Source organism: Myotis myotis, unplaced genomic scaffold (assembly GCF_014108235.1).
Source record: "Myotis myotis isolate mMyoMyo1 unplaced genomic scaffold, mMyoMyo1.p scaffold_m19_p_78, whole genome shotgun sequence".
Classification (NCBI taxonomy): Eukaryota; Metazoa; Chordata; class Mammalia; order Chiroptera; family Vespertilionidae; genus Myotis; species Myotis myotis.
In genome coordinates this window covers 28620-40451 of record NW_023416388.1, presented here as the reverse complement: position 1 = coordinate 40451, position 11832 = coordinate 28620, and the positions used below count along the sequence as shown (strand labels likewise).

General features: G+C 53.8%; 1 protein-coding gene and 2 gene segments (V, D, J or C); all 3 read left to right on the top strand.

Annotated features, from left to right (window-relative positions):
* Window positions 1-2019: 2019 nt before the first annotated feature.
* Window positions 2020-6441, top strand: LOC118661009. The segment is given in 4 exon segments: window positions 2020-2040; window positions 2500-2557; window positions 2663-2979; window positions 6337-6441. Coding segments are annotated over 4 exon segments (501 nt in total).
* A 200-nt stretch (window positions 6442-6641) lies between these two features.
* LOC118661008 lies at window positions 6642-8662 on the top strand. The segment is given in 3 exon segments: window positions 6642-6687; window positions 6810-7112; window positions 8601-8662. Coding segments are annotated over 3 exon segments (411 nt in total).
* A 1825-nt stretch (window positions 8663-10487) lies between these two features.
* On the top strand, window positions 10488-11354 carry LOC118661007. Its single transcript, XM_036318532.1, has 2 exons — window positions 10488-10563; window positions 10672-11354. Exons 1-2 carry the CDS (start codon window positions 10518-10520, stop codon window positions 11352-11354), a joined length of 729 nt encoding a protein of 242 aa, XP_036174425.1. The 5' UTR covers window positions 10488-10517.
* Window positions 11355-11832: the final 478 nt, after the last annotated feature.

Sequence of the window (11832 nt, the reverse complement as noted above, 5' to 3'; positions counted from 1 at the left end):
CCTCACTGTGTGTATCCGGGAATCAACTGACGGCTCCTACGGACTGACCTGCCTCTTCCATCCCAGCCCAGGGGCAGGGAGAAGCTTCTGGGACCTGGGCATGAACAGGGTCCACACCACTTCACACGCGGAAATCAAACAGAATCCTCACTCTCAGGGCCATCGAGGGCGGAGCCAGGGCTCATTTCTCTCCCTCTGAGAGCAGCTCATTGTTCTAGTCCATCGGGGGAGGCCCCGGAGGGTGTCCTGTTAAGCAGCATCTTCCCTCCTGGGGACCTGGTGCTGGACCATTTCCTGGAGGAACTGGAGAGGCGGGGAGGGGCCTGGGCCGCAGCTTCATGCCCTGGGCCAGGGGGCTTCCTCCTGCTCTGGCGCTGTCTCTCTCTTTGCCGGCCTCTGTCAAATGATCTGGTGCCTTTCCTCCGCCTCCAAAGGATGAACAGAACGGGTTCACCTTCTCCTTCTCGTTTGTCATGGACTGTCCTCCGTGGCTGCATTTGTTCTCAGTTCTCATCTATGGAGTTAAGGGATGGAAAAGAATTCACATGCATTTCTGTTTATTTTTCTAAATTCCTTCTGTTATGAGATGCATCATCCCCAAAGAAGCGTGTGCGAGATGAGCACTCACAGTGCAGGGAGGAGTAGTACATAGAAACCACATCTGCCTCTGGCTGCATCCACTCACCCAACGCATGTCCATCCTTCCCACTCCCCAAAGAGCCACTGTGCTGGCTTTGGGGTTAATCCCCCTATTATTTGCTTTTCATTCCTTCCCTGTACCTCCCACAACTGCATCCTCAAACAACATAGATTTGAAACAATGAGAATAAGCTACCCTAGCCGGTTTGGCTCATTGGAGAGAGTGTTGGCCTGCGGACTGAAGTGTTCCGGATTGGATTCTGGACAAGGGCAGGTTCGCTGGTTGCAGGTTTGATCCCCAGTAAGGAGCATGCAGGAGGGAGCAAGCCATGATTGTCTCTCATCATTGATGTTTCTATCTCTCTCTCTCTTCCTTCTTCTCTGATATCAATAGGTAATATATATATGTATATCATTTTTTTTAAAAGAAGGAGACGTGGCCACCACGCTGAGATTGGGGTCGTGTGGCTGCAGCCATGGGATGCTGGCGACCTGGCCGCTGCAAGAGCCAGGAAACATTCTCCCTGGAAACTCCAGAAGGAACCAGCCCTCCTGACACCCTGATTTCTGCTTCGCTAATCCCCTTGGGCTCTCCATTTGACAGGTTTTTTTTTTTGTTTTTTTGTTTTTTTGCGCAGTATTTTGTCTTCCAAATTTTGAAGACATCAGTCTGTCTTCACCAGGTCCCATGTCTCCCCTCCAGCCCTCCTGCTGGGGTTTTATTGAATGTTTCCTTGGCCTTGAGCCAGGAGCTGCTTCACAAGCCATAACCTTGTGCCAAGTCCATGGTGGGACGTGTTAAATAGCTTGAGATGAGCATCTGGGCCACCTGGTGTGGCAGGCGACACATCCCACTCTAGAGGAAGCTGATGGGCAAAGGGAAATGGCTTAGAGGGAAACAGAAGGGCCTGGGGGCCTGGTACTGAGCTGAATGGGAAAGGACAGAGATGGGAAGGAGGTAAACAGGGATTTCCAGTGCCCACTCAGCTGCCTCCCCAGTGCGTGGGATACACCCTTTGGGCCACCAGGGGGCAGCAAGAGCCCGGGTTGTGGGGAAGGTACTGCTGTGATTCTTGCTGTCCATCTGAGGCCCTTTTGTCCCAAAACAGCTGTGCCCAACAGATCACCTCTTACATATCAGGGCTAATACGTCCAGGGCTCAGCTTCAGTCTCAAGCCACTGCAGAGACGGAGGATGGAGCCATGCGGAGCAGCCATGCTGACTAAGGGGAAGGGGAAGGAGTGGAGGGCCATATGCGGCCCCCAGCTCTGCCATGGGCCCTGGGAAATGGAGCAACTGGATCTTAGTCAGCAAATCTGTCCTCACCTTTTCCCGCACAGTGCAGAGGGGAAGTTCTGGGATTTCTCACCAGGAGCCACCATGACTCCCACAACAGAACAGGTAGGTATCCCCCTGACTGGCTCAATTTCTGCATGCTATCCTGAGCCCAGTCTGATCTTACTTAGAATATATTAAATAATCTGGTTCTTTAAATTTTTACTACTTTATTAGAAAAAGAGGTAGAGATCTATTTGTTGTTCTATATATCAGTGCATTCATTGGCTGATTCCTGTATGTGTCCTGACTGGGGATGGAACCTGAAACCATGGCACACTGGGACAATGTGCTAACCAATGGAGCTACCGGTTCAGGGCAAGACTTTAGTTCCTGCTAAAGCTCTTCTTTCCAGGGAAGCGGGCTTATCTAGACTCCAGGTCAAGTCAGAGTGGAGTGAGAAGAGGCAGGTGCAGGAAGTAGATTTGCATGGAGGCCCCTCCTTCCTCTGAGCCAGGGGGAGGGGATAAGAGAGGTCTGGGGGAGCCAGGCTCAGGCTGGGGTCTCAGAAGGCAGCGCTCTCAGGGCGCCTCCACCATAGCCAGGGCTCTGCTCCTCCTCAGCCTCCTCTCTCAGGGCACAGGTGAGGCCTCCGGGAAGGGACACGGACACCTGGGCTGACTCTGCCTCCTCCAGGCCCCCTGGGCCCAGCACTGAGCTCACCAGAGTGTGTGTTTTCTCTTTTCAGGGTCCTGGGCCCAGGCTCCCCTCACTCAGCCGCCCTCGGTGTCCGGGACTCCAGGGACGTCAGTCACCATCTCCTGTGTTGGGAGCAGCAATGACATTGGGAGGTATAATGATGTCTCCTGGTACCAACAGCGCCCGGGCACGGCCCCTAAACTCCTGATTTATTGGGTAAACAGTCGGCCCTCGGGGATCCCTGAGCGCTTCTCTGGCTCCAAGTCTGGCAACACGGCCACCCTGACCATCGCTGGGCTGCAGGCCGAGGACGAGGCCGATTATTACTGTTGCTCATTTACAAGCAGTGGCACTCTGCACAGTGGTGCAAGTTCATGGGGAAGTGAGACCAAAACCTTCTCTGAACTCCCTCAAGTCCCTTCACTCTTCAGCTCAGGCTTTCATTTGTTTATCCTTTGCTATTATTTTATTTTTAAATAATTGCAAACTTATACACAAATTTAAAGATAATATACAGAAATCCTCTATAATCTTTTCCCTGGTTCACCGCTTTTTAACATTTTACCGTATTTTTTTATTATATTTTCTTACTTTCATCTGTTTCAGCATATATGTTTATGGTATGTATATATATGAACATAGGTATATACTCATACATACATATACATACTCAACACAGACACTATGACATTCATTTTCTGAATCATTTGAGAGTAAGTTGGATCCACCACCACCTACTTTTAATATCTGTTTTCCCCAGAATTCACTTTCAAAAACGTACAATATACACATTTCAAGGTGTACAATTCAGTGGCATTTATCCTATTCATGAGTATGTGCATCCATTACGCTCTATAATTCCTCAGCGTTTTTATTCCCCGGAAGCGATACCTCACTCATTAACAGTCACCCCAGTTTCCCTCTTCTTTAAAGGAACTCCCTCCCAACGGAGGCCATTGCCCACAGAAGCAACCACGCACTGCACGGGCTCTGTGTTTGATTTTTCTCCTTCATCCGGTGTTTTCAAGGTTCACTCCTGCTGAAGTCTATGTGGGACTCCATCCCTTAGCGCGGCCCAGTGACACTGCATCCCACGGAAAGACCTCACTGTGTGTATCCAGGAATCAACTGACGGCTCCTACGGACTGATCTGCCTCTTCCATCCCAGCCCAGGGGCAGGGAGAAGCTTCTGGGCCCTTGGGCATGAACTGGGTCCACACCACTTCACACGCGGAAATCAAACAGAATCCTCACTCTCAGGGCCATCGAGGGCGGAGCCAGGGCTCATATCTCTCCCTCTGAGAGCAGCTCATTGTTCAAGTCCATCTGGGGAGGCCCCGGAGGGTGTCCTGTTGAGCAGCATCTTCCCTCCTCAGGACCTGGTGCTGGACCATTTCCTGGAGGAACTGGGGAGGCGGGGAAAGGCCTGGGCCGCAGCTTCATTGCCTGGGCCAGGGGGCTTCCTCCTGCTCTGGCGCTGTCTCTCTCTTTGCCGGCCTCTGTCAGATGTTCAGGGAGCCTTTCCTCCGCCTCCAAAGGCTGAACGGACCGGGTTCACCTTTTCCTTGTGGTTCGTCATGTAATGTCCTCCGTGGCTGCATTTGTTCTGAGTTCTTGTCTGTGGAGCTAAAGGAAGGAAAAGAAATCACATGCATTTCCGTTTATTTTTCTAAATTCCTTCTGTTATGAGATGCATCATCCCCGAAGAAGCGTGTTGGAGATGAGCACTCACAGTGCAGGGAGGAGTAGTACGTAGAAACCACATCTGCCTCTGGCTGCACCTCCTCACCCAACGCATGTCCATCCTTTTCGCTCCCCAAAGAGCCACAGCGCTGACTTTGGGGTTAATCCCCCTATTATTTGCTTTTCATTCCTTCCCTGTACCTCCCACAACTGCATCCTCAAACCAGGTAGTTTTGAAACAATGAGAATAAGCTAGCCTAGCTGGTTTGGCTCAGTGGATAGAGCGGTGGCCTGCGGAGTGATTCTGGGCAGGGCACAGGCCCAGGTTGTAGGCTCGATCCTCAGTAGGGGATGTGCAGGAGGCAGCCGATCCATAAAATATGTTTTTTAAAAAAGAGTATAAGCTACTGACCAGAGGAGTGAGGATCGGACACTGTGTCCATCAGGGAGGCCCCAGGATACCTCCACCCTGACAGAGGCTCAGGCTCAGTCTTGGGCAGAGCTCCCCGCAGATTTACTGCCCCCTCCCCCCCCCGCCCCCAACAAGAAGACAGACACGGCCCAGAGGAAAGAGAAGGGATCCCAGAGTTGGGTCTGGTCTTGCCAGATGTGGGCCAGGTCCTGGCTCTCCAGCAGGAATCTTGGTGGAAGCAGAGGGGCTGTATATTCCCTGTTGCCTAGTTGAGCCTGGACTCCAGGGGAGTCTGAGAGCACTCACTGGGGGACAGACAGACTCATCTTGGCTGGTGTGGACAGTGGCGGTGGCTCCTGTCAAGACAACTTGAGCACAGACAGGAAATCCAGGCCCTGAGCTCCCAAACATCACTTGGGGGGAGGGGGTGGGCAGAGCTGCTTGCACCTGGGACTCGCCAGCTTCCTCACAGAGGCCTCTTTCCCTCCGTTGCCCATCAGTGGGGGGTGACCATTAGGGTGTGGTGGGCAGAGGGAACTATACTAATGGGCACCCCGGGTTCTTCTCCTGGTACCCGCAGACCCAACTCTGCCCGGGTCCCCTCACCCGGAGGCGTGTGTCCCACCTCCTGAGGACAAACCCGTGCAGGGCGGGGCTGAGGGGCTGAGGGGTGGGCGGGCAGGGCTCTCCCAACCACACCAGGAGGAGGGAGACAGGATCAGGACACCCCCTCCACCCCACCCCCCACCCCGCTTCCAGAACAGCTCCCACTTCTAACGTGTCCTTTATCTCAGCTCATCACTGCACACCCATCACTGGTTGGGAGGAAAATGCAATGATTTCGGTGGGAACCTTTGCAGACTCGGGACTGGGCTGTGTCAGGCCTCAGCCAGTTACAGCTTGTCAACAAGCACCATGGCTTTCAAGTGTGCATGGTCTTTTTTTAAAAAATATACTCTATTGATTCTTCCCAGAGAGGAAGGGAGAGGGACAGAGAGCTAGAAACATTGATGAGAGAGAAACATCGATCCATTGCCTCCCACACACGCCCCACTGGGGATGTGCCCGCAACCAAGGTACATGCCCTTGACCAGAATCGAACCTGGGACCCTTGAGTCCACAGGCCGACGCTTTATTCACTGAGCCAACTGGTTAGGGCATGTGGGTTGCCTTTTTTTCCCTGTTCCTTGGTCTCTCACATGCAACTCTGACCCATGGCGATAATGCTCAGTCTGATTTTAGTGAGTTTAGGAAACGAACACACACAGCGGTACAGTCACTCAGCTGCAGCCGCATTCATTGCACTCAGTGGTTGCTTCTTGCACGGGCCCTGACGGGAGATGGAACCTGAAACCTCGGCCTGTGGGGCCGACACTCTAACCGGGGGAGCTCCCCGGCCAGGGCTTCCAATAAGTTCGTTACACAACGTCCAATAAACGCACCCCAGGCTCAGCCTCAGGACCCAGGCGCAGGCCCATGCACGGGCAGGGCGCAGGTCAGTCCGTCCTATGGGACGAAGCAGGGAGGTTTGAAGGGTGAGAAGTACCCAACGCTGCCTGTTGTCCCTGGAAATAGCGATGGGCTCTCTCCAGCCTGCCTTGGACCCTGTCCTCACCTTCACCCCTCAGAGCAAGAAGTGGAAGTCCCAAGATTCCGCAGGAGCCACAGTGGCCCTTGCACTGCCATGGGCTCAGCCTCTCCTGACTCGGAAAATTCAGCTCAAAGACTTTTAACCCCTCAGGGAGCTCTCTGCCCAGAGTGCAGAGTATCTAGGCTCCAGGGCCAAGTCAATGGGGGGTGGAGAGATGCAGGTGCAGGAGGCATATTTGCATGGAGGCCCCTCCCTCCCCTGAGGCAGGGGGAGGGGATAAGAGAGGTCTGGGGGAGCCAGGCTTGGGGTCTCAGAAGGCAGAACTTTTGGGGCGTCTCTGCCATGGCCTGGGCTCTACTCCTCCTCACTCTCCTCTCTCAGGGCACAGGTGAGGCGCCGGGGAAGGGACCACAGGGCCATCCGGGCTGATGGAGGCCTCTGTCTCCTCTTTCAGGCTCACCTGCGCCCAGCACTGAACTCACCACATTGTGTTATTATTGCTCTTTCTAGGGTCCTGGGCCCAGGCTGCCCTCACTCAGCTGCCATCCGTGTCCGGGAATATGGGACAGTCGGTCACCATCTCCTGTGTGGGAAGCAGCACTGACATCGGGCGTTATAACTACGTCTCCTGGTACCAACAGCGCCCGGGCACGGCCCCCAAACTCCTGATTTCCTACGTGAATGCTCGGCACTCGGGGGTCCCCGAGCGCTTCTCTGGCTTCAAGTCCAGCAACACGGCCTTCCTCCTCATCTCCGGGCTGCAGGCCGAGGACGAGGCCGATTATCACTGCTTCTCCTATGTGGGCAGCAACACTCCCCACGGCGCTGCGGGCTCATGGGGAAGTGAGACCAAAACCCGCCCCGGGCTCCCAGGCGGCCTCCTTGCTCAGAAGACACGTCCCCTCCCTGGGCTGGGCCTCAGGCGGCAGGGCCTGGAGTGCACGTCCGTCCCCCTCATGGCTTCTCTCCTTCTCCCGTGAAGTTCAACAGAAAAACACTGTTGTGAAGTTTCTGGGTATCATGTCAGCTTCCGCTTGCCTGTGTCAAGTGTCCCCTGAGGCAAGTCTATCCTGGATTCCCAGGGGCAGAGGAAGCACACGCCTGCCTTTCCCTGCTGTCCTCGGGGAAAATCTGACATTAAATTCCTCCTCTCCGCACAGCTCCTCACCGCCCTGGGTTCAGGTCTCTAGGAGTGACTGTCATATTCAACTCCGTGTCCACCGTATCTAGTCAGGGTAGTTCCTGTGGTGGGTTATTTATTTATTTATTTATTTTTGTTCATTCTCACCCGAGGATATTTTTCCATTGATTTTTAGGGAGAGTGGGAGAGAGAGGGGAAAATAGGGAGAAATATTGATGTGAGAGGAACACATCGATTGGTTGCCTCCTGCACGTGCCCCAACCATGGCCCTGGGCCGGGGAGGAGCCTGCAACCCAGGCAAGTGCCCTTGACCAGAATCAATCTGGGACCCTTTGGCCCACAGGCTGACACTCCATCCATTGAGCCACACCGGTTAGGGACCTGTGATGTGTTGTTGCTCTGAACGCCTATTCCGAAAGCAAGAGCATCCGAGAGAGTATCTGAAGACATTGCTGAACAAACAGCCCGTAGTTTTCTCTTTATTGTCCCTCATTTTTGACCCATACCCTTGGGGGCTGAGGCTGGAGAATTTGAACGACAGACTCTGGTCTAAGATCCCCCCCCACCCCGTCCTCTCCCCCCAGATCCCTGAACCACTGTGCTTGATGCTGTCCTGGATGTACATGGACTGTCTCCCCATTAGAATGGGCTCCTTTTAAAATATATATATATATATATATATATATATATATATATATATATATATATATATTATTGATTTCATAGAGGAAGGGGGAAAGAGAGAGAAACATCAATGTTGAGAGAGGATCATGGATCAGCTGCCTCCTGCACACACCCACTAGGGATGAAGCCTGCAATCTGGGCATGTGCCCTTGACCGGGAATCCAACCGTGGCTTCCCGATTCATAGGTTGATGCCCAACCACGGAGCCACACCGGCCGGGGGGGGGGGGGCGCCTATCTTTCATGCTGTTGTGAATAGTGGGTCCTGTTTGACTGTCATATGGACTTTGTTACTTTAGAAGGTGACCTTCCAGCTGGGTTTGGCCAAGTTCCATCCCGCCGCCCGTGGACGGGGTGTGAATGTCAGTTCAGCTTGAGGTCTTGGCAGCATCTGTGGACCTACAGCCTGTGTGCCGCACCGAGTGGTCCCCGTGGTGTGGGCAGTGGGCTGCCTCTTGGTTCTGTTCTGAAATCTGCCCTGGCTCTTTGGGCTCCAATCCACGCAAGTGCCCTTCAGAGGTGGGCCCAGGAGCTCATGAGCAATGCAAAGGCTGTTTTCTCAAAGTTTTTCTTGCCGCTTTCTCTCCATCCCTAGATCCCCTCTTAGTTCATCCTCCTTTCGGACTGAAGGGTCCCGGGTTCGATTCCCAGTCAAGAGCACATACCTCGGCTGTAGGTTTGATCCCCTGGTCGGGGCACGTGCAGGAGGCAACCCATCCATGTGTCTCTCTCACATCGATGTTTCCCTCTGTCTCTCCCTCTCCCTTCCACTCTCTCTAAAAATCAATGGAAAAATGTCCTTGGGTGAGAATTAACAACAACAAAACACCAAACCCTCCTCCCACTCAAACCAAAATGAAAGGGTTTTAGAGGCAGGAAAAGGGTGGGACTAGGACAGTGATGGCGAACCTTCTGAGCTCGGCGTGTCAGCATTTTGAAAAACCCTAACTTAACTCTGGTGCCGTGTCACATATAGAAATTTTTTGATATTTGAAACCATAGTAAAACAAAGATTTATATTTTTGATATTTATTTTATATATTTAAATGCCATTTAACAAAGAAAAATCAACCAAAAAAATGTGTTCGCGTGTCACCTCTGACACGTGTGTCATAGGTTGGCCATCACTGGCCTAGGACGTTAAAAGAGCAGATTATTTCGGACAAGGACGCCTTCCCCAGGGGAAGGTAGGGTCTCCTCTCCCAGTTACCTCACTGGCGCCGACCAGGAAACCCCAGGCTCCTTGGCGTAAAGCTGCCCTCCTGGGGCCACTGACTGCCTTCGGTTTGGTGGTTTAGCAGAAGTGACTCCATTCTGACCAGTTGTTTATCTTTAACAGAAAGAATCAGGGGGCCTGGTGCTGAGCTGGGATGAGACAGAGGGAGGCTGGAGGGGAGCAGAGCAGGGCTCTCCAGCTCTGAGCCAGCTCCTTCCTGCTGGTCCAACTCGGGCCGGTCATGTCATCCTTGGCCGCCAGGTGGCAGCAAGGGCCTGGATTCAGGCAGCTCATTGCTGTGTTTTCCTGGGGCCTGAATGAGGTCCCAAGACCTGGTTCCCACTGAGCTCCTCCTCAGGGAGACTGTGGGGGTAGAGCGTCCCCAATCTGTACGGCCACAAAACCCTTCGCCAGGCAGAACATACATGTGCCAGGTCTCAGCCTCCGAGCAGGGCAGAGGCAGGGGACACTGAGGAGGTGGAAGGGGGAGGGATGGGGACAGCCACCAGCTCTGTCTCAGAGCCTGGGAGGGACATCGATTAGATTTCTACCCGCCCGAGCCCCTCTGAGCCCTGCCCTCACCCTCCGCCATGCACAGCAAAGAGCAATTACTGGGCCCGGCAAGCATGGCTCAGTGGCTGAGCGTCAACCTATGAACCAGGAGGGGATGGTTTGATTCCCAGTCAGGGCACATGCCCAGGTTGCGGGCTCCATCAACGGTGTGGGGCTGGCAATATGCAGCAGATCCATGATTCTCTCTCATCATTGATGTTTCTATCACTCTCTCTTCCTTCCCCTCTGAAATCAATAAAAATAAAAAATACATGTAGAAAAAAGAAAGTATTGGGATTGTTTAGCCTGCAGACCAGACCATAGCCTGACACCCATAGCTGGAGGGCTAGGGGTCTCCGAAGTCTGACTGCATTTCCAAGGTGCTGTCATGTGCTCAGTCTTAGAACACCCACATCAAAGCAACTGAATCCCTCCAATTAGCCCTGCCCTCCAGGGAGGCAGAGAGGAAGCCAGGACCAGCTCAGAGGGGTGAGCAGAGAGATAACAGAAGCAGATTTGCATGGAGGCCCCTCCCCCATGAGGCAGGGGGAGGGGATAAGAGAGGTTTGGGGGAGCCAAGCTCAGGCTGGGGTCTCAGAAAGCAGCGCTCTCAGGGCACCTCCACCATGGCCTGGGCTCTGCTCCTCCTCAGCCTCCTCTCTCAGGGCACAGGTGAGGCCTCCGGGGGAGGGACACGGACACCTGAGCTGACTTTCAGGCACCAGCAAGGCCCCCGGGCCCAGCACTGAGCTCACCAGAGTGTGTTTTTGTTCTTTTCAGGGTCCTGGGCCCAGGCTCCCCTCACTCAGCCACCCTCAGTGTCTGGGACTCCAGGGACGTCAGTCACCATCTCCTGTGCTGGGAGCAGCAATGACATTGGGAGGTATAATGCTGTCTCCTGGTACCAACAGCGCCCGGGCGTGGCCCCCAAACTCCTGATTTATGGTGTCAGCACCCGGCCCTCGGGGATCCCTGAGCGCTTCTCTGGCTCCAAGTCTGGCAACACGGCCACCCTGACCATCTCTGGGCTGCAGGCCGAGGACGAGGCCGATTATCACTGTTGCTCATATGCAGGCAGTAACACTCTCCACAGTGGTGCGGGCTCATGGGGAAGTGAGACCAAAACCCGCCCCGGGCTCCCAGGTGCCCTCCTTGCTCTGAAGATGTGTCCCCTCCCTGGGCAGGGCCTCATGCGGGAGGGCCTGGAGTGCACATCCCCCTCATGGCTTCTCTCCTTCTACCTTGAAGTTCAACAGAAAAACACTGTCATGAAGTTCTGGGTATCATGTCAGTTTCCGCTTGCCTGTGTCAAGTGTCCCCTGAGGCAAGTCTATCCTGGATTCCCAGGGGCAGATGGAGAAGCACACGCCTGCCTTTCCCTGCTGTCCTCGGGGAAATCTGACATTGAATTCCTCCTCTCCGCACAGCTCCTCGCCGCCCTGGGTTCAGGTCTCCAGGAGTGACTGTTATATTCAACTCCGTGGCCACCATATCTAGTCAGGGTAGTTCCTGTGGTGGGTTATTTATTTATTTACTTATTTATTTTAGTTCATTCTCACCGGAGGATATTTTTCCATTGATTTTTAGGGAGAGTGGAAGAGAGAGGGGAAAATAGGGAGAAACATTGGTTGCCTCTTTCATGAGCCCCAACCAGGGCCCTGGACCGGGGAGGAGCCTGCAACCCAAGCAAGTGCCCTTGACCAGAATCGAACCCGGGACCCTTTGGCCCACAGGCCGATGCTCCATCCACTGAGCCAAACTAGTGGCCAGGGCCCCGTGATGGGTTCTTGTTCAGAACGCCTATTCCGAAAGCAAGAGCATCTGAGAGAGTATCTGAAGACGTTGCTGCACAAACAGCCCGTAGTTTTCTCTTTATTGTCCCTCATCTTTGACCCCTACCCTTGGGGGCTGAGGCTGGAGAATTTGAGTGACAGACTCTGG

Coding starts and splice junctions, on each gene's coding strand:
- LOC118661007 (XM_036318532.1), top strand. CDS start 10,518: ATGGCCTGGGCTCTGCTCCTCCTCAGCCTCCTCTCTCAGGGCACAG. Junction 10,564..10,671: donor CCTCCTCTCTCAGGGCACAG/GTGAGGCCTCCG, acceptor TGTTCTTTTCAG/GGTCCTGGGCCCAGGCTCCC.